This window comes from Echeneis naucrates, chromosome 9, assembly GCF_900963305.1.
Source record: "Echeneis naucrates chromosome 9, fEcheNa1.1, whole genome shotgun sequence".
NCBI classification, from domain to species: Eukaryota; Metazoa; Chordata; class Actinopteri; order Carangiformes; family Echeneidae; genus Echeneis; species Echeneis naucrates.
The window spans coordinates 6,868,110-6,887,559 of record NC_042519.1 but is presented as its reverse complement, the minus strand read 5'-3'; the positions used below and the strand labels follow the sequence as shown (position 1 = coordinate 6,887,559).

The window sequence follows — 19,450 nt, the reverse complement described above, 5'->3', positions numbered from 1 at the left end:
TGTGTTATGTGTTGCTGTTATGCTTTTACCTCGTTGACCTGCTGCTTGTCCAGGTGAAAGATTTGTCCAGAGGAGGTGGCAGCGATCTCCTCATAGGCCCTATAGCCAGGCTGAGAGCGGTCCCCACAGTCCCCAGTCAACACAAACACCACCTGTGAAGGAAGGGGGCAGGAGAGTTAAGAGGATTACTACTGTTTAGTGTTTGCTTTCCACAGACTCACTTTCAGTTTGGCTCCAAAGTGACGCTAACGCTCATTGTCATTCTTCACATTGGGCCATAGACTGAGCAACTTTGAAGAAACTTTCCGCTGCTCAGCGAAACATCAGGGAACTTCAATGGAATGCAGATCTCTCACAGCATGCCATTGTATTCCTTCAACTACAGCTTGTGATAAATGCAAAGACACTAAAAGCACTGTGGACCTGGGTTTGTATTTAAAAGCTTTAGATCTAACTATTTTTATGCTCACATCAGATAAGATAAAGTTTATACAGACTAATGAAATGTTCTCTGTGTTTTCACTTTAATATTTAGATGATGTAGTTGTGTTCAGACGGAAAGCTCTGTGATAGTGATGTCTGGCTTGATGTAAAGGGTCAATGTAGCACGTCTCTTGCCCTGAGCTGTGAGCTCCGGCATATTGTCCAGAATTGTACCTGCGACTGACGGAGTTGCACCAGCTGCAGAACGTCTCTTTTCAAACGGTAGTCTTTGGCTCTGGCGTCAGTGAAGACGTAGATGAAGGATCCAGGCAAAGAAACCTCCAAGGCTTTCTTTATGGCTCCTATACTCATCTCGGGGCAGTCGCCCCCACCCTGGGTGACAGAATCACACATGATCAATCACTGTTGGAAGAAATGAGCCCTGAATATTTCATTTTACACTTTACACTTTTACACTTCTGACAGAATATGCTTGAAAAATTTGTCACAACTGACCCTTTAGCACATAGTTTCCCATTTTGGAATAGTAGGGGAAATATTTAAAACATAACTCTTATTAAAGTCACACTATGTCAGATGTGAGTGAAGAAGAATTTAAATGAAGAAATAACACAAAAATTCATATGCAAATAAATTGAGACTCAGTTCAATTATGATCAGCAGCTAATGTAGATATTGCAGTTTGTTGCAGTGAGAGAATGTCGGTTCCTTCTTAAAGCATAATCATTCCATGTGCCCCAATTCTCACCTGGACAAACAGCTCTTGCAGATCCTGCTGGAATTTTTTTGGGTCGGTGGTGATTGACACAGGGCCGATATCTGTAAGTTCAGAGAATGCATGCCATCAAAGCTCCCAACAGAAAACTTAAAAGGAGCAAACACGTATAATGTAATATAACTAGCGTTCTGGTTAGTATTCAACATTGTATCCCCAAAACTAATCATAGCGACCAAATATTGGCCAACTTGGTCTGGATTTTTCTCCAAACTGAACAGTAAAAGTGTATCATAGTAAAGGATTTACTTGGCCCCCTTCAGTGGTTGAAAACAAAAACAATCTACAGCACAGCATCTGAATCCTTAATAAGCCACAGCTTAATTTATCAGATGTCCTGTAGTTTTTATGCCAGATGTGATTATCATTCACACACACACACACACACACACACACACACCACTCAACACCAGATAGGCTAGAGCGGTGCAGTGATTTAAAAAAATGACATAGTTTAACACAATGGTTGAAATGTGGCCAGAATTTGAATCATGTCAGACTAATCTATTATCTTGTTTAGTTGCTGCAGTCAGCATTTTACTACTGGGTGACTTCCTCGACTCTCGGGCAGCAGCAGATCCCTGAATGATGGATAAGAGCACTTGCTTGGCCGCCTTCTGGGACCAATCGAAGGACAGTAAACATTAGCCAATACTCAGTGGGCACAATGTTTTTAGCTGTGTGAAAACACAAGCTTTTCATTATAGTTATTACAGAGAAGACCCTCATCAGGTCGGGTGGAGCCTCATGATTTCTGTGTCAGTGCTTGTTATTTCAACTGTCAAATATCATTTTGAAGGACCTTTGTGACAATAATGACACAGAACCTGTGTCAGCAGATGACATTTCCAACTCACTCTCGATCTGTTTTCCTATACCAGAGTCTTTCAAGTTAGTTTCCCCTCGTGAGGGCCTGTAAAACACTGACAGCACTGTCACACCTCTTTCTCAGCCACCGCGGCCTCTTTGCAATCCGGGAAGTTTACAAGGTCCCCAAGGGCAGGGCACATTAAACACAAGACAAAATGTGTGGTTTGAGTGCAGCCCACCATCCCCCCCGGCTGGCGAAAACTGGGCTCTGTGAGGGTTTTCCGGAGGCTTGGATGGAGGAGAGGAAGGAGTGGGATGGGGTGGGAGGTGGAGGGTTGGAGCTTGGAGGGGGGGTAGATTGGGGTAATTACACACAAGCAGGCAGCATATGCTTCTCATCAGTGCTCAAACACCCTCCCCCATTAGAACACTCTTATTTTCAAGCTGTGTCTCACATAGGATAGATGAGGGTGGGGGGGTTGAGGACCCTTACCTGTCCCTCCAACCACTGTCTCAGTATCAGAACTCAGTTAGAGTGCAGCCTGCCGCTCTCTGAAGGAGAGGTGAACTGGGAGTTGCATGATGTGCTACAGAGCCTGTTCCTGTTTTTTTTTGTTTGTTTGTTTGTTTTTTTTTAAGTAAACTCTAATATTCAAATCAAGTGAGGCTTGAGCAACAATTTGTGATGGTGCAACAAGTGGCTTTGTAGTCTTTCTACAGGTCTGTCCACACAGTCAATGCTTGTAAATTGCTTTAATTTTGCCATAATTAAAAATATAATAAATAAATATTCAGATTTTAACACCATCATGGCCACAAATACGGAAACGTGGGACATGAAAACAGTACCTGGGTCGTGGAAGGGGACTAGGACAAAGTTTTTGATGGGTCTGGTCCTCCGGCTCAGCGTCTTCTCCAGGATCCGCGAGGCGCCCTCGATCACCTGTTTCAGATCGTCGTACATGGAGCCGGTCACATCGAATACAAAGGCCAGGGTCGAGGCGCTGTCACCGGATCCATCATCTTCCTCCAGCCGGGGCACTGCCAGCAGCCTGTGCGCGCTGACACACAGCGCCAAGACCAGGCACTTCACCAAGACACCAGGCATGTTTTGGGTTGTTTGTTTTGTTTTGTTTTTTTCAAATATTTCTCTGAATTACTGCATCTGTCTGGTGGAATGAGGCCGATCACACACACAGGCAAACAAATTAAAAAGTAGAACAAAGTATTCAAAAGTCAAGATCAAAGCCAGTCTAAAATCTGGTACTGTTTCCTGTCGCTCCAGAAGATGTTTTGAACAATACGCCTCTGCCGAAACGCATAAAAATCCGGCGTAAAATGCGTCCACGGGAGAACATCCGTGCGTAAAGTTTGGAGGAGCGTGCAGACTGGCTCGGTGCTGGAGAGCCCCTGGAGAGCTGGTGCTCTGACGCTTCAAACGGGGGCGGAGATGGGTATTAAAAGGTTCCCGAGAGCCAACCTGATTTTTCAGTGTGTGAGCGTGTGTAACTCGACCCCACTGTGACTTCCAGGCTTTCACCCTATCCCACATTCCCCCCTACAATACATTTCTCCCCAGCAATTGAGTTGGGCCCCTAGAGACGCAGTTTTTTTTTAACAGCTTTACGCACATTACCACCAAATTGTGGAGTCAGTATTTTGGACATGGCGGGAACATTGTCTCAGCAACAGCCTCGTTTTTATAAATAGCCATCGTTTATATTCAGCTGACACCGATCTAATTTTAAACGGAGCCCACCCTGAGAAATATCCCCCTGGCATATGAATGGGTGGAATAGCTCGACGTGCCATATAGAAATGTCACTATCCCTTTTTACTTTGTTGCTCATGTGAATAGAGATGTGTTTTGTTTTATCATTAAACGGTGTCCTGCTGGATGTCAAGTTGCGGCACATCTAGTGTGAGATCAGCAGCCAGCCCAGATCTGATCAATCTAAATTATTCTTTTTCTTATCCCAGAATATTCTCATCCTCGTCTTTGGCTGAATTTACTTACAGATGATATATTTGAGAGTTAAAATACACTATGCACTATACATTACATTACAAGGTGGGTCAAAGATGCACCCAAAGAACAGAGTAGTCTCTGGTCAAAGCTTTGGACCCTTCTGATCCTGCTCCTCTTGGTATCACTTCCATCTGTGCTTGATGAGCAGAGGACAGAGAGCAGGTCTGAGCAGGCCTACTGAGAAGACAGACCCTAACAACTTCCACACAGAGGCCTCATTAGTCCACCAAATCAATCATAGTCTTATACAAGTCATTGTTAATTATACAACCGCAGAATGTAGGCTAATACTACAGGCAGAGATTGCAAACACCATTCTTTCACTCAAAGCACAGGCACTAAAGCTTGACGTGATATTAGTGTCGTGGCTTGGCGTAGTATTTGATTTTCAGTGCTTGACATTTTAAACAGCATGTGATATGCAGTGTGCTCGGTGTGCCATTTTGGGTAAATTTCTTGGGAAGTGATTCAAGACATTTGAGCACCATCATTCCATTAGACAGTTTCTTAAATGATCAGAAGCAGGCGAAATTCAACACTTTTTCTGTAATCCAGACTAACAATACAGTAATAAAAAAAAAAAAAAGCCACTAAAATGCATTTTATTCTGTGCTCTTATACTGTTAATCAACAGGTGAATGACATTTATCATTTAGTAAATTATCATTTGCATAAGGCATAAAATGAGTGAAGCTGATAAAACAGCTTAATGTTCCAACTAAAAATAATCCAAGAAAAAAAAAAAAAGAGAGGCATCATCATGCTCTGGCCTCACACAGGACAAATATGAGGTGGACAAATGCAACCACAGAGCTCGCAAATAGGTTTACAACCAGAATTGATGTCTGTTTGTGCCTCTCAACGACCAGGGCTTTGTGTGTGTTGAGGGTGGGGCGCAATGCTCTCAGAAGAAATAATGAGGCTCAATTCAGATGTAAACTGTGAGAATTGGCTGTGTTGCTTGGTCATGTCACTCAGGATGTGTCTGGGCAACACTGCAGATGCCAGACGCTCCTGCTGACGGGGAAGTGAAAACACAAAGGGATGCACAGACTGCAAACATAGTAAAATAATCCATAGAAAAGACCCCCCCCCCCCCCCTTCTTCTTCAAATAAAATCTCTGTTCTCTCAGGTAAAAGAAACATCAGACTGTGAGAAAAAAAAAAAAAAAAAAAACAACAATCCCACGATGAAAAATACAGTGCAATACTTTTCAACACCTTTGATAAAAAATAAAACCTCATTCCATATTTATGAGAAAATTCCCATAAATGAAGCAAAGCAGAAAATAAATTACCATTATATTTACATTATACAATTTACACTATACTGCTTTTGAAACGTTTACACTAGTGTTGACATTATCACCTTGTAGTACATTTTTCAAGATTTTCCCGGATTTACAGTCTCTCCATGTGGTGATGGAGCTGCAGCACAGTTCTGAGCAGTTGTCGCGCATCCCCTGCTTTACAGTATGTGAACGAGACGCACACTAACACCTCTGAGGGAATTGGGTTTCTGTCCGCGGGGAAACCACAACACTGCACTTGCAAAAATGCTCACACACAGTCCACGACACTCAAGGATGTATGCAGTGCCACATAACTGTAGAAGCACAGATAAATGACTGAGGATTTTGCTGACGTGTTTAAATTATCTGAATTATCTGTATTTCTTCACAATCCTTGGTGGAAATGTACACGAACAGCTACTTGACAGATGCTGTGAGGCCGTGCGACAGAAATTTGCAGTCCACATCTCGATAAGCAAGTTAAATGTGGCTTCCTCCTGGTACAGGTTTGATGGTGCTGGATTGGCGTGTAACACGCAGGAGGATGCTGAGTTCAATCCATCTGAACAGATGTAGGAGTTATTAGCATTTGAACAGAAGACACTGAGTAGTAGTATCATCAAACCAATGTGTGTGCAGAGCATGCACAGTAACACAGAACAGAGATCATGCATTACTAAAATATGTCTTCACAAGCTCACTTCACAGTTGACAGAATGCTGAACAGGATGTCAGCCACCATTGGCACAGGCTGATGCATTACAATAGTCAGTGAGAGGAGAGGGTTCTCTCGCTCTTCACTGAGGACTGCAGGACGATTTGATTGCCAGCAAACAAGTGGGGCATTTGAATAAATCATAGCAACAAACTGAGAGCAGAAAGAGGCTTCCTTATTTTTTGTTTCAGCTCATGGAGTGAATGAACGTTCTTTTATGTTTTGCTCTGATGAATTTAGAATTACACACTGCTGTCTTGGTGTTTAAGTGTGACCTGGGATTGAAAACAAATCAACCAAGCAGAGGAGCATGGAGGAGCTAGCTAATTAACACCTCACTTACCTTACATTTCTACACAAGTCCATCATAGAGTGACAATGCCTGAACAATAGAGGGGTCTGCCTTTGAGCCCTCCTGAAACTCCTGCAGAGTCAACTTCCCATCTGCATTCTGAGGGGGAAATGGAGGACAAAATGAAACTGAAGTCTGTTCATGTTCTAGCACACAGTTACCAGAAGGGGGCAAAAGAGGCTCTCAAGCCAAATTATTCTATTCCTGGTCTATGCTGTTGGACTGATCTTTGGTTCAGTGCACTTGGATGTTAGCCACCCTGCCAATACAAATCATTAATTGCTGCTGTACTGCAAAACTAGACCAATGGGCTGATCTTGGCAGTAACATGCCTATGCAAGCTACATCTAATCTTTCACTAAAGATGAGAGAGTCTTGGGGCTGAGGGAGCGGGCATAGTGCCCAGGGCAGGGGGGTGGAGGACACTGTATATAATGTTTATAGACTGCAGTGTTATTGACACTGTGATGGCTACAACTAAAAGCTCAAATCTTAACAGTGTCCATGTCAAACCCCTGAGGGGGAAAGAAAAGCATATACAGTCCTCTTGATGTTAAACTAAGTCTCACTACTGCACTTGCAGCAGTGTCATGCAAAGTTTGATGTTAAACTGTGGAAGGCAATATCAAATGGTGGAATTAATGCATGATCGTTGTTTTTAATCACTTCAGTCTTTTGGGGATTGTTTAAATACAAACCTTGTCCATCATCGCAAAAATGCGGTCCACTCGCTTTTCTGGTGTGTTTTCTTCCTCTGGCAGCTCCACAGTGTTTCCCTAAGATATCAAATCATTACACTTTGTGCCATTAAAACAAAATACAGGTTTAAATTTTAAAATTTTATAGAACTTACCACCATCTGATATATGGCATCTACAATGTTCAACATCTCATCACGGGTAATGTAGCCGTCATTATCAAGGTCATATAATTTAAAAGCCCCTGTGTGGAGAGATGTTATAGGACATAGGTTTTACTGCAGCAAGGATATTCACAACCACCTCTAGTAGTTGAGCTCATATTGAGATCAAACTGCTACTGTCAATACAAAAGTTACAACCAAAGATGATATTAAATATACATTTCATTTTCATGGATTGCAGAAAACACTAAGTTTTGTGTGTTGGAGTTGGTGAAAACTGAGAAATGACAGATAGTAGCCTTTCATGTTGGCTTCCCAGTTCAAAAAGCTACAGTGGTACTTCTGGATATAAATAATGGTCATAGATCTTAAATTTATGCTTAAAAATAAAAGTTGAGGGTTTTGGTCATGAGCTCCAGCTTGCAGATGTCTGATGCACCTTCTTCAGGACCTCTGATTTGCTAGTCTATGGAAACACAACCACAATCCTCTTTCATGTGCAGTGCACATCAGTCAATCCTAAATCTTGCCATTTCAAAGTCAAAAAAAAGGGGAGAACTTGGCATCATCTTACATCTCAACTTCTCATCCAGAGTCCCCCGAGAAGTCACTGACAAGGCCTGTATGAACTCGGAGAACTCTATGCGTCCATCCTACAGAGTGACAACAGGGAGAGAAAGAGAGAGAAAATGGCCCAGAAACAAGATGAGCATTTTACTTCTTGCTTGTTGTGTCTGTACTTTAACAAACTCCTTTGCTGTTCTTTCATGATGTCCTTGCTCTATTCTGCTGAAAATGGGGCTTGAGCTCTGAGTCAGCTGCTATTTTTTGCCCTGCACCTGGCTCTCTCCTGAGGCAGGAATATGTCACCTCTGGTCATTAGTAGGATGGATGCTTGTGGCTCATAGTCACAAAGTAACAGCACACTAACATACAACTGAATATTTGGGATAGCAATGTTTCATATTATTACAAAAATTCCACACATTCAGCGTTCATCAAAAGTCTGCTAACATTGCGAGTCATCAAATATAAAATGAAAGCTCAGAACGGCTCCAACAGCAGTCATTCAGACCAGCTCATCAAGCTATGACCTCGAGCCTCAAGTAGCTGCATGAGACTTAGTGAAATCAAATTGTAATGCTGCATAAAAGAAATGCTGCTCACATTCCAAGTGAAAACAACTTGAGGACAACAAGCCATGCATATAAATTGGCTGGTAGTGGAGCTTTCAGAAATTTGTCAATTCATAGTCTCACAATTAACAGCCACTTTACCAGGAACTTGCAATAGTCGAGCCAAAATTTAGTTTCAGGGTAAAAGCCAAGCACTCTTCTTCATGGCCTTGGGGTCAACTAACCTTATCTTTACCAGACATCTGACCATCCAGATGTTGTTGAAGACATGCACTGCTGATTACATATGTCATAAAGCCAGATAAGATTAATGCTCTCTCCAACTATGGGGTAGCAAATGAAGCTTATGAAGGTCATAGATTGAGATTAGACAAAGGAGTTTTCTGATCGCCCCAAAGCAAAGCTTCTTAACTTAAGTCAATAAACCTTCAGGGACTCACCAACATCCCAGCTCACCAACAGTTTGTCTTAGTAAACACAAATTGAATAATCTTGTGCAGCTCCTTTGAGGTGAATTTTAGATAAATGCCATTTTTTGTTAAAACTTGGCTTATCATCTTATCCCCAAATTCCTTACATCAGCAATTCAAAACCATGTTTCTGTCATTCTCAAGTTGCAAAAGAATCTGAGTATATAAGTCTGAATACAAACCTTATTTTCATCAAAAACATTGAAGACAAAGGAGGCAAACTTTGTCGGATCTCCAAAAGGAAAGAACTGCTTGTATATCTTCTGGAAACCGACAGCATCAAGCTGCCCACTTGGACAATCTTTAATAAAACCTTTGTACCTGAAAATTTAAGAAAACTTAGTTTATTTGTAGGGTTGAAACATCTGTAATAATGTAATAACAGTGGATAATTATAACAAGACAAGACAAAGATGGCAGACTGAAATCAGTTTGAAAGCCTTGCTAGATCAAAAAAGGTGAAGTGCAAAGCTACTTGTCTCATTCACCGATAAGACGATCGCCTTAATCCAATAGCAAGCCTGGAGTGGTTAACTATAATCAAATTACTCTAGTCCTCTTTTGATAATATGCGTAGCTGAAAGATAAATCCGAGAGCTTCCTCTCACCCCTGGAAAATACATATCTAGAGACTGACTTAACATCTCCATTAGCCTAAATATAGAAGCATTTCATAAGCAATTTCAAGCACAGTCGCTTAAAGTTAGGTAGTTTGCTTGTATGTCTTCATAAAGGAACACAGCAGCCTAACTCTAAATAGACCATAACGGGTAAGTGAGTAAAGAAGAGAATGTTAGCCCTTACAAAAACAAATACTTGATGAAAAGCAAGAAATTATAACCCTCTTTAGTTAAAAAAAAGTATTGCAGAAAGCTTTTGCTCTTGGTCAACAGAAAAAATGACAAGTTCACACAAAGGGAACTCTGTGTGTTCGCCTCTGATTCAGTTGGAGCTGTTCAAAATGAGCCAAGGCTGTAATTAAGGCTACAGAGAGTGCTCTGATGAAGAATGAAGGTCAGGAGAGATCTTTTCCACTAACATTCTGGCTCTTCACTCCTCTTAAAACTCTTTACTTTTAATCTGCCAGGGAGATAATGAAGCCAGCTCTATATAGTCAAAGAGATGGTGAGATTCTTTGAGGAGCAGCTGGGAAAGAGATTCGCAAGAGGAGAAAAGAGAAGACAGCAGAACCATGTAATTGATGCATTTGACTTATCTGGAGATAGGCAGAGAAGGAAAGTTTAGCTCCCTATAATGCAGAATACAGCCTAATTGATATTCAAAGTACAGAACAAACAAAGTATGTCATAATCAAGGCCCATCCTATTTCACCTGAACTCTCAAATGGTTTTTAATCTACCATTATAGAATGTTATATTTATGGAAACCAAATAAAACGCCACGTGATACAGATACTCCATAGTTCTACTGTCCATACAGGTTGCATTTTAGGTGCCATATTTACAAAGTCCCACACTTTGGTGTGTTTGGACATTAAAGAAATTTTTACATTTATTTCGCATCATTGTACAGTAAAAAAAAAAAACAACAACATCGGTGATCATAATATGTATATAGAGGTGCTGGGTTGAAGTAAGCAACCCAAATGGACCTATATGGGGCCTCAACTCCGAGTACAATACATCCTTAATTTAACACAAGAGCCAAAAGCAAAGTGAAAAAACAAACAAACAAACAAAAAAAAAAAAAAAAAAACAAAACCGTTTGGTGTCACGGGTGATGCCACAGTGAAAAAAAAAAAAAAAAAAATACATGGCTAAAATAACTATTTTAACATCAACAATCATAATACTTAGGGTCAAATATCAACCAAGCAGACTACAGGGCGCTCTGGGATGTTGCTGCTGCTGACCTCCTCAGGTCAGCTGAACTGGCTAATCTGAACTGCACACTAGTTTGAATGTGAGTGTGAATGGCTTCATGTTTCTCTTTACCAGCTGAACTCTCTCTCGCCTTCAGCCACCTGCAACCCTAAAAGTACAAGTTGTATGGCAAATGAAAGGATTAACTAATAAATTGGTACTCCCATTCTGGTATATTCGCTTATTACAAATTGATATAAAACTATGTGTTGAGCAGAAATTACATAACTGTCTGATTGGAGTCACATAAATAACAGTGGAAAAAGCTCTCCAATTGCCTGCAGTGCACTGAAGAAGATAAACATCCTGATGATGACGCTGCGAGGCTGTCACTGCTATGTATTTTAAAGTACATAGTCTTCTGTGGTCTAGGAGAGTCGTGCAGTTTAAGAGTGGATATTTAGGAGTCAATAGTAATTATGAAAGCCAATCTTGAGTTGCATTGTGGGAAATATAAAGGCTAGAAGGTTAAAAGGATATTTCAGCTTATGCTGCTTTCTTTTTGACAACCTATTTAAATGTGTTCCTTGTGAGTCACACTACTTTATAGAAGTGGCATTCTAAATTACTTCAGTACCTTTTGGTTTCCTAGAGTGCCAGAGGAAGGTTTCTTTTCTGTGTCTATTTGTTACAATTTTAAGAGCACCTTAAGGTCTTGTCTCATGTGTGGTGAGGTGCATGTTATTGTTTTAAGAGAGTTTAAGAGAGAAACAGCATCTAAAGAGTGATCAAGAGTGTTTCTCTGTTGCTCTTTTTTGGATACCCTGAATGATGAAAAGTAGAGTAACAAATCAATTTTTTGGCTATAATAAACTTAATTGAATTTCCCTCAGAAACAAAACATTAATTATTTGCATTTACATTTTACAGTTCTGTTATGGGTTTGGGTGTTCCATGTTAACAGCTGCTGACACAGTTTCAAACATTCAGCCTCAAGCAGAGATTAGGAGTAGGTTAAAGAGGTCTGGTAACAGCACTTGTTTCTAACTCCATGCATACTGACTTTTTTCATTTTCTAACTTGCAGTCTTCAGCCCCAAGTGAGACTGATTCAGCTGGCATTACTAGTGGCTGCTTAAGAGATTTAACACACTCCCTCTGGAGCCACAAAAAGATTTTCTCACACACACATATGTGAGCACTGTGAAAGATAATCAGATAAAATCAGTGCAGTTCACCTTAAGTTATAGACTATATGACTATTTCAGCCTTAAAAAAAGAATTTCATGCCCATTGTAAAAGAACATCCACGTCAAGCATTATTATTCTTTATCTGACTAAAGAAAAAATATCTGCTGACGGATATATTTTAGATTGTCAGATCTAAACTATCACATTTTATATTGTTTAGTTATGGCTTATCAAAGGTTTGCCTAAAATATTGTTTTAACAGTGGCTTGGTAGTGAAATTCCAAGGTATGGATTCTCTATATAAGGCTCACTACTATGCACAAGTTGCTAGCTGAACAGTTACATTGTACACCCATGCATTGGTAAAATAGATAAAGTAAGAAAAGTACAAGTGTCTGTATGTCTGCATGTTTGCATTGTGTGAACTAATAATCAGCAGTTATCAGAATCTCTTCCATTTTCCAAAAATGCATGCGAAGGATTCTGGCTTGGTAACACTGTTGTTTGCTGCATGCTCAGACTGTACATACAGTAGAGAAAAAATCCAAGTCCATACTGCAACATGTAGCAGACGTGCCATTGTGCATCAGACTCCACTGGGAACCAGCATAAAGATAAAGTATTTATCACTGGCTCCTACTCTTGGCATTTACCATTGTGGCTCGCTAAAGAGTTGTGCAGGATGTTTCTCTTGCTCTTGCCTTGCTGGCAGGAACATCACTGCTCTATGGTATTTTGCTATTGATTTCAGGTAGGCCTCAGGCATACTAATGATGTTCCCTTTGAGGAGAATTAGAAAGGGGAACAAATTTAATGCACAACACAGGCATTTATCTAACCCTGCTAATTCTTCTGTGTCTGTGCCTGTGCTCTAATTACACACCATCTGGCATTTCCCCTGGTAAAATTCCCTTTCATCCCTCACACTCAGTCAAGTTGATTGCTGCTGATCTTCAAGTGAGGTCTCATGCAAGTTTTCTGTGAAAAAAAGCCAGAATGATGGTGAGATAGCTGGCTGCGCCACCAAAGGGAAGGGGTTTAAGCATGGTCGCGGTGGTGGGCAGGGGGGTATTCCACCCCAGTACACTCAGTCAGCACCAGAGACAGGCCGGCATGGAGGCTCTGGACCTGCCAATTCACAGCGATATCTGACGTTGTTGCTGCTGCTGTGTGGCTGTGTGCCCTGTCCCCTTTCAGTGAACAGTGAACATGAACAGCAAATAGCTTAGGAGGCAGAGCTCTTTTCATGCATGCAGAATTAGGTCGTGAAATGCAAAACCAAAAGCAGGACAACCGAAGTGTGAACGTGCAACAGTGATCACTTGATTGCTTGCTCCCTCCTGTGAAATACTCTTTTTTTTTTTTGTTTGTTTTTTTTGTTTTTCATTTTTAAAGAAACAATGGCCCAACAGCAGGCTGCACCAAGCAAAAGAAATGACAACCCTCATGCTTGAATCTTCTCTGTAACATGCTGTCTATAAAAAAAAAAAAAAAAAAAAAAAAAATCACACCTTAACAATAATCACCAATGTCACCACAGCAGTGAGACTTATCTTATAAGGTGTTTCTGTTTCACAGATACATTTCATTTGGATACATGTAAGTACGTGTTACAACACAGTGAGCACAGGCTGCGAACAGACAAAGTCTAGACTTCTGCCAGATGATGCTACTGCGGGTCACACTGACTAATAGGTACAGAATCTGACAGTGAGGATTACTAATCAGCAACCTTGTGGAGGCTGTGGGGCCACGTAGTCATTAAGCGCCTGAGAGTAAAACAACCTTGTGCCCCCGACATTCTTCCATTATCAAACATCCCTTTTTGTGAACGGAGCAAAAGGTTGTTGAGGAATGCATCATGGAAATGTTTGTATCAACGCTATCAGCCTCTAAAGTCACTCAGTCTCAGTAAGGCTTCAAAGTCATTCTATTTTCAGAAGGCGTCTGTCTTCAGGGTAGTGTGAGAGAGATGGCTTCAAATCAACGATCAAGCCAACTGTAAATGCTCGCATGGTGGACTCAAGAAAAATTTACGTATATGGAGCATTTGCAAGTGGGTCAAGATTAGGCCCCCCCTACTCCCTGGCAAGCTCTACCAGCAAAGACACAATTACAAATATATGGCTAGCCTCGCATGAGGAAATGAATATTCTCATTAAAACACTTACCACTGCTGCACCTCTTTCTCCGTAACTGTAAGAGAAATAAAAAGTTACTTTAGTTTAGAGAAAAACTTTGGTTGTCCTAGTAAAAAAAATAGCTGGCTGTTTAATACAACACAGGTGCCAAATAGTAGCATCATTAATCTTCTTGGCCCAATCCCATCTTACACAAATCTTCTGACTTGACCAAAAATATTCAACAGTGTCAACTTGGAAAATGGCACTGTTAGGTGGAGTGTAGAATTCATCAATTCTAGCACACTATGACATGATAGATTTCTCCTGGCCAGCAGAGCACAGAGAACAAGTAGGAGTGAACCCCAGGGAGCTGCGAAAAGACAACCAAGGCTGAAAGAATGAAGGTCATCTGCAGATTTGACAAAGAGAAGAGTTTAGGAGGCAGGACATGCTATCATGCCCACGCAAGCTCAATTATCTGCCAATCCCTCATGGCTTTCCCTTGTGTCCTTACTTTCTCTCAACTAACCTGAACAACTTTAAGCTTCTTGGCCCCAGAGGTTACTAATGAAAACAAGGACTGAAAACCAATAAAATTAGTTTAACCAGGTTTTCCTATGGGAGAGATTCAGAAGAGATTCATTTTGTTTCAAGTCTGAGGACAGACACTGGGTATTACCCTTTGGCTGCTCCCAAGGTAAAGCAAGAGGTTTATACAACAAAGAGCTAGTTTGTCAAGTGATAATTTCTGCCACTCTAATGTTTAACATTGAGCAACTCCTATAAGAAAACATATCCAACAAGGGAAATTATGAGTTAGACATCCACTTACTACAAAAAATTTAGCCAGTTCCAATTATCCAAAGGCCTCAAATTGACTGGTCAGATATCAAAAATGCACTAATGACATGAGTAAATAATTTTTTTGAAAATACTTTACCATGAGATTTACAGAAGTATTCAGTTTAGAAACTTGTGAAGTGCTGGAACAAAATTATACAAAGGCTATCAATAAAGAGGCCTGGTCAAGTAGCTTTTGTCTGCCATAAATCTTGACCTCAATTTGTTCTGCTGAGCATTTCACCAAGAAACCCATCATGTGACCCTTTCATTGGCAATAAATGTCAGGGTCGATCTCACGACTGTCAGCAATGCCAAGCTACCATTAAATTGGCCTGAAAAGTCAATGTAGTCAAAAATTGAGGCAATTTACCATGGCTTTGATTTAATAAAAAAATGTTATTATATAACTCAGTCAGAGGCAATGGGCAATAATGCAATCAGCCAATTGCAGGAGAGCAGGGTCCACTCAGCCGGTTGGCCTTTCAGGGTCTGCTAGAACACATCCAGCTTGCAGTCTGTCACTGTGAGCCTCTTCATGGCTTTGACAACTTATAAAATCCTCATGTTATGACAGAGGCTTAACCTAAATCCTATAGCCATTTCAATAGGACTGCTGGTCCTTCCATGAGATGCCAGAATAGTCATTAAGAAAAGCAATTCTGTGCTAAATTATGATAACTAATATCTGGGGGGGTTGCAACCTTTCTGCAATCAAAGTTTTCACTAACAGCAGGTTAAAAATGGTTACTCTGAGCCTTTCATGTCTTAATACTGTCTTTGGCCATGAAAGTATTTCATTGAGATGATAAGGCCATAATAATTTTCTGAGGCATTTCCAAACCAACAGAAAAGCAGAAAATAGGCACAAACAGTTATTTAGAACCAGACACGCCTTAGATCTGCTCTGGCCTTGTTGGTTGCTTGTCAACACACAGGGCATTAGCTGAGAGAAAACACCCCACTTCTTCTATGACTTAAACAAGAAGACACATAGGCCTACAGAAATGTACTAAGTCCCCAGACTGTCAAGAACTAAAGGAAAGCATTGACTAAAATGGCAGAAAAAGCTTCTCATGGGAGAGCAAGAGAGAGAGGCTCAATTCAGGCAACAACAGAACAAGGCAGATGATCACGCTGGGAGAGAAAGCTTGGTGCCCCTCTCAGCGATGCTAACCAGATAAGATCCTAATTATACTATTCCATTCCCTGCTCAAAGAGGGCAATTAGGGCATACAGACAGAGACAGGGTAAAAGGGTAAGAGGGAAAAAGAGAGACTGAGGGGGAAATAGAAAGAGATAGTGATAAAGGGAGCGAGTAAAGGACAGCAGCAAACAGCCAAACCCAACACGAAGCCCAATCTTCCTCCACGGCAATTTCCTGCCTTCCTTGGTTCTGCTGGGGAGACTCACCACACAAATAACACTGTCATTAACCAGCCAATGGATGTCAACTCCCACCCACACCTGCATGCTGTACTGCTCAAATAATAATAATAATGCTCTGCTCCAGAAACAAAACACAAATGATTAATATAGTGTTTTCCGAGCAGACATTCTTGTGGTAATTATAATTGCAATCTGGGTTCAAATTTGATTGAAGATCGTGGGGAAAAAAGTGTCTTTGTTCAGCAGCAGAGTATCAATAAATTCTTTATATGGGCTCAAGCAGGGTGGGAAAACCAAAACCTGTCAGTCTGCAATGTCCTGTTAAATAGAAAGAACAAGAATCCATGGACGTGCAGTGCTGTGTGGACAAGTTTCAGGTTTGGTTCATTCACTCATGTAGTCCCACTGTTTTTGTGAGTCTCTGTGGACTAGTTTCCTTTATCATCTATTTGGCATGGAATGCATTAAATGAATTATTACAGAATCTCTTTATATTATACAAGTCTTTCTGTGTATGTATACATTTGTAAAATATTTACATATGTAAATGGTCTATGTGCTAACTAGCTGACAGGAAGTCAGCATCTCCATAGTAATAAATGCCCTTACTGTGACCTAAAGGTGTTGATTACAACTTTTGGTTGATAATCAATTACAAGTTGATAGATAACATTTAAATGCTAATTTCAGTCAAACAGTGAGCATATTCTCAGCCAATATTTAGCTGTTTCCCTGTTCTACTCTTGCTGAAAAACTGGTGTAAAATATGAATACATTCCAACAGGCAGGTCTATTTTCTGTAAAGCCTGCATGGAACACAGTGGCTGGCAATGTGATTTCAAAACAGCAGCAATAAATTAAGTTTTATGCGTTCCTATGACATCCTGTATAATATTTTAGCTAAATTCATAGAGTCTTGCTGAGAACTGCATTTGTGATTTGAAAAGTCCAGAAAAAATGAAAAGGTACTCACAGTAGGTTTTCCTTGTCAACTCCTCCACCACCTCTGGCTTGAGCTTGCTGTTTGATTTACCCATGATCTTCAGCTCTCACCCACACCTCCAAACCCGCCTTGGCACGCAGCAACTGTTACTACCTCCTCTCCAATCCGCTCTTCTGCCAAAAACATACAAAATGTTTGCCAGTTTAGGTGCAATGACACCACTGAGGTAAGAGAAAAATGATATTGGTTTGCCGTGGTTTCATTTTGTTTTTTGGTTCGTTTTGTTTTCGGTGGGGGGGAAAAAAAAAAAAAAAAAAAAAACTCCTGTTCAAGTCAACTGAGTCTATCGTTCTGGGTGGATCACTCTGACTGTGGTCATGATCTGCTCAATCATCGGCCCTGGCACTCCATACAGACAAGTCAAGCCCCAGGAGCCCTAAGAAGAGGGGCCAGCATGTTGTTTAGTCTATACAGGTGCTGCTGCATCCCTATATGTCCAACTCATTTCCTTCACAGCAATCCATGGGCAAAGAGTTCGCATTTGGATGCGTTGCTACCTTCATCCTGGATACAAGAGTCACTCAGTGGCTGGGTTAAGCACGCTCTCTCCTTCACAGTCATTCTCTGTTCTTCTCACTCCTCCCACCCCTCCTTTCTCACCACTATCTCTTTTGCTTTGGGTAAGTTACTGTAGAAAAGAATCCTCCCTCTTGACAGCTGAGATAAGGAGGTGTGTAAACTAAAATACAATGAACAGAGCTTGCCTTGGATTCACCCTGCTGCACTTTGCTCTCACTCAAAGCATTAACTCTAATCCATGGAATGTATATAGACAAAAGTTTGGGGGAAAAGTAAAAGGTTTCAGTAATAATTTATGAAAGATGAGAGGAAGCCAGTTCCCTACATAGCTTTGCAGTTCTAGATGCCAGCTGAACAGCGAAAAAAAAGAGAGAGAGAGAAAGGGATCTGGTCTTGCTCTTAAAATAAGCATGTGCGCTGTCTACCACGCTTATAGGCGGATTTGAAGAGTGACAGTTTTCTTTTCTCCTCCATTCTGAGTCATAATGCTCCCTCCTTACCAGCCTCTCCACAGCATGGCATGGTGATTTCCTCCTCTCTGTCACAGCAGAGAGGAGATGAGAGATAATGGAATTTCTTTCTATCACAGGCATTGGCATTCACTGATCCAAAACCACAGCAGCTGTGCGAGCCACAGAGAACACAAAACTAAGGCACCTTCACAGTAAACATCTGCTCTTCACGCCCATGTCCGGTGATGTCCTTCTGAAGGATGGCACGCCGGCAATCACCATGTTAAGCTTGCTGGTATCACTTCGATACTGTGGAAATAAACAGATCAGTAAGAAAGGCACTGTCACCTAAAGCCACAGACACATGGGCACTTCACTGAAAAAAAAACAAAAACAAAACAAAAACAAAACAACCTTTCCACTGTCTGCAGCCAACAGGGGAGCAAAGCGCAGCGAGTGTCGGTGAGCCGAGCACATTTAAGTTCCCTGCCTCACATTGGCACCACTAAATGGGAAGCACGTTAGCTGTAGCGTTAAGTCGGTTCAAGTCTCTTAAAAAAACAGGTGGCCGGGTGGAAACCACGCAACTAATACGCCCCCCGCGCACATTCAAATCCGTGGCAAATGAATGAAGACATGAGAAAGTGAGCTCGGCCGGTGTTTACCGGAGTGTTTTCGGCAGACGGCGGTCAGACGGCGGTCAGACGCGTTTAGCGGCGGCAGCAGTGTGGGACGTTGCCAGGCAGCGCCATAGCAACACACAGTTTGTGGCGAGGAGCCGGCTAGTCTTTGTACTCACCGGCTGGTGCTTCTGGCTAGTTTACTTAAAACACACACACAAAACAAACGGGTGGGGGGGGGGGAAAGCGGTCTACCTGAGCTGCGGCGGCAGAAAGTCGCCGTCCGGGGAGACAGTCCCAGAAACGGAGAGCCGCCGATGCCCCCGCGGTGTCGGCTGAGTTCCGGAGCTGAGCGGCTCGCTGCTGCGCGGACGGCCGTCTGCTGAGCTCTGGGCCCGGCGTCAGGGAGTGACGTCGCTGCTGGCCCCGACCAGCTCAGCTCCGCGCCCGAACGACTCTGACGTCGCTCACACTGACTCTTTGTATGCTCCAGCAGCGTTAACACGTGTCATCTCGCATAAAGTGAAGAAGTAAAGGGTCGATCTCACTCGGGCTGGCTTTTTGACCCACTTATTTATTTATTTATTTATTGAATTTATTTATTTA

General features: G+C 41.6%; 2 protein-coding genes across 2 annotated transcripts in view; both read right to left on the bottom strand.

The window, feature by feature from the left end:
* Positions 1–3,305, bottom strand: part of hmcn2 (hemicentin 2) — a 41,154-nt gene extending 37,849 nt beyond the window's left edge. The window contains exons 1-4 of the mRNA XM_029509858.1: positions 2,879–3,305; positions 1,193–1,263; positions 658–816; positions 30–152 (exon numbers count right to left, since the gene is read on the bottom strand). Coding sequence (XP_029365718.1) covers positions 30–152; positions 658–816; positions 1,193–1,263; positions 2,879–3,137 — 612 coding nt within the window. The 5' untranslated portion in view covers positions 3,138–3,305. The remainder of the gene's footprint in view (positions 1–29; positions 153–657; positions 817–1,192; positions 1,264–2,878) is intronic.
* Positions 3,306–5,544: 2,239 nt separating this feature from the next.
* On the bottom strand, positions 5,545–19,206 carry LOC115048836 (neuronal calcium sensor 1). The gene is made up of 10 exons (XM_029510624.1): positions 19,100–19,206; positions 18,430–18,533; positions 17,224–17,366; positions 14,070–14,094; positions 9,068–9,206; positions 7,854–7,932; positions 7,271–7,359; positions 7,116–7,193; positions 6,409–6,516; positions 5,545–5,912 (listed from the first exon to the last, which is right to left on the bottom strand). Exons 3-9 carry the CDS (start codon positions 17,285–17,287, stop codon positions 6,418–6,420), a joined length of 573 nt encoding a protein of 190 aa, XP_029366484.1. The 5' UTR covers positions 17,288–17,366; positions 18,430–18,533; positions 19,100–19,206; the 3' UTR covers positions 5,545–5,912; positions 6,409–6,417.
* Positions 19,207–19,450: the final 244 nt, after the last annotated feature.

Bases quoted from the DNA above. Each gene is read 5' to 3' on its own strand.
- LOC115048836 (XM_029510624.1), bottom strand. From the start codon at position 17,287: ATGGGTAAATCAAACAGCAAGCTCAAGCCAGAGGTGGTGGAGGAGTTG. The intron at 7,194-7,270 runs GTAAGTTCTATA...TTGATATCTTAG, and splicing joins ATGCCATATATCAGATGGTG to GGAAACACTGTGGAGCTGCC. The intron at 6,517-7,115 runs GTTTGTATTTAA...TTTCCCCCTCAG, and splicing joins TTTTTGCGATGATGGACAAG to AATGCAGATGGGAAGTTGAC.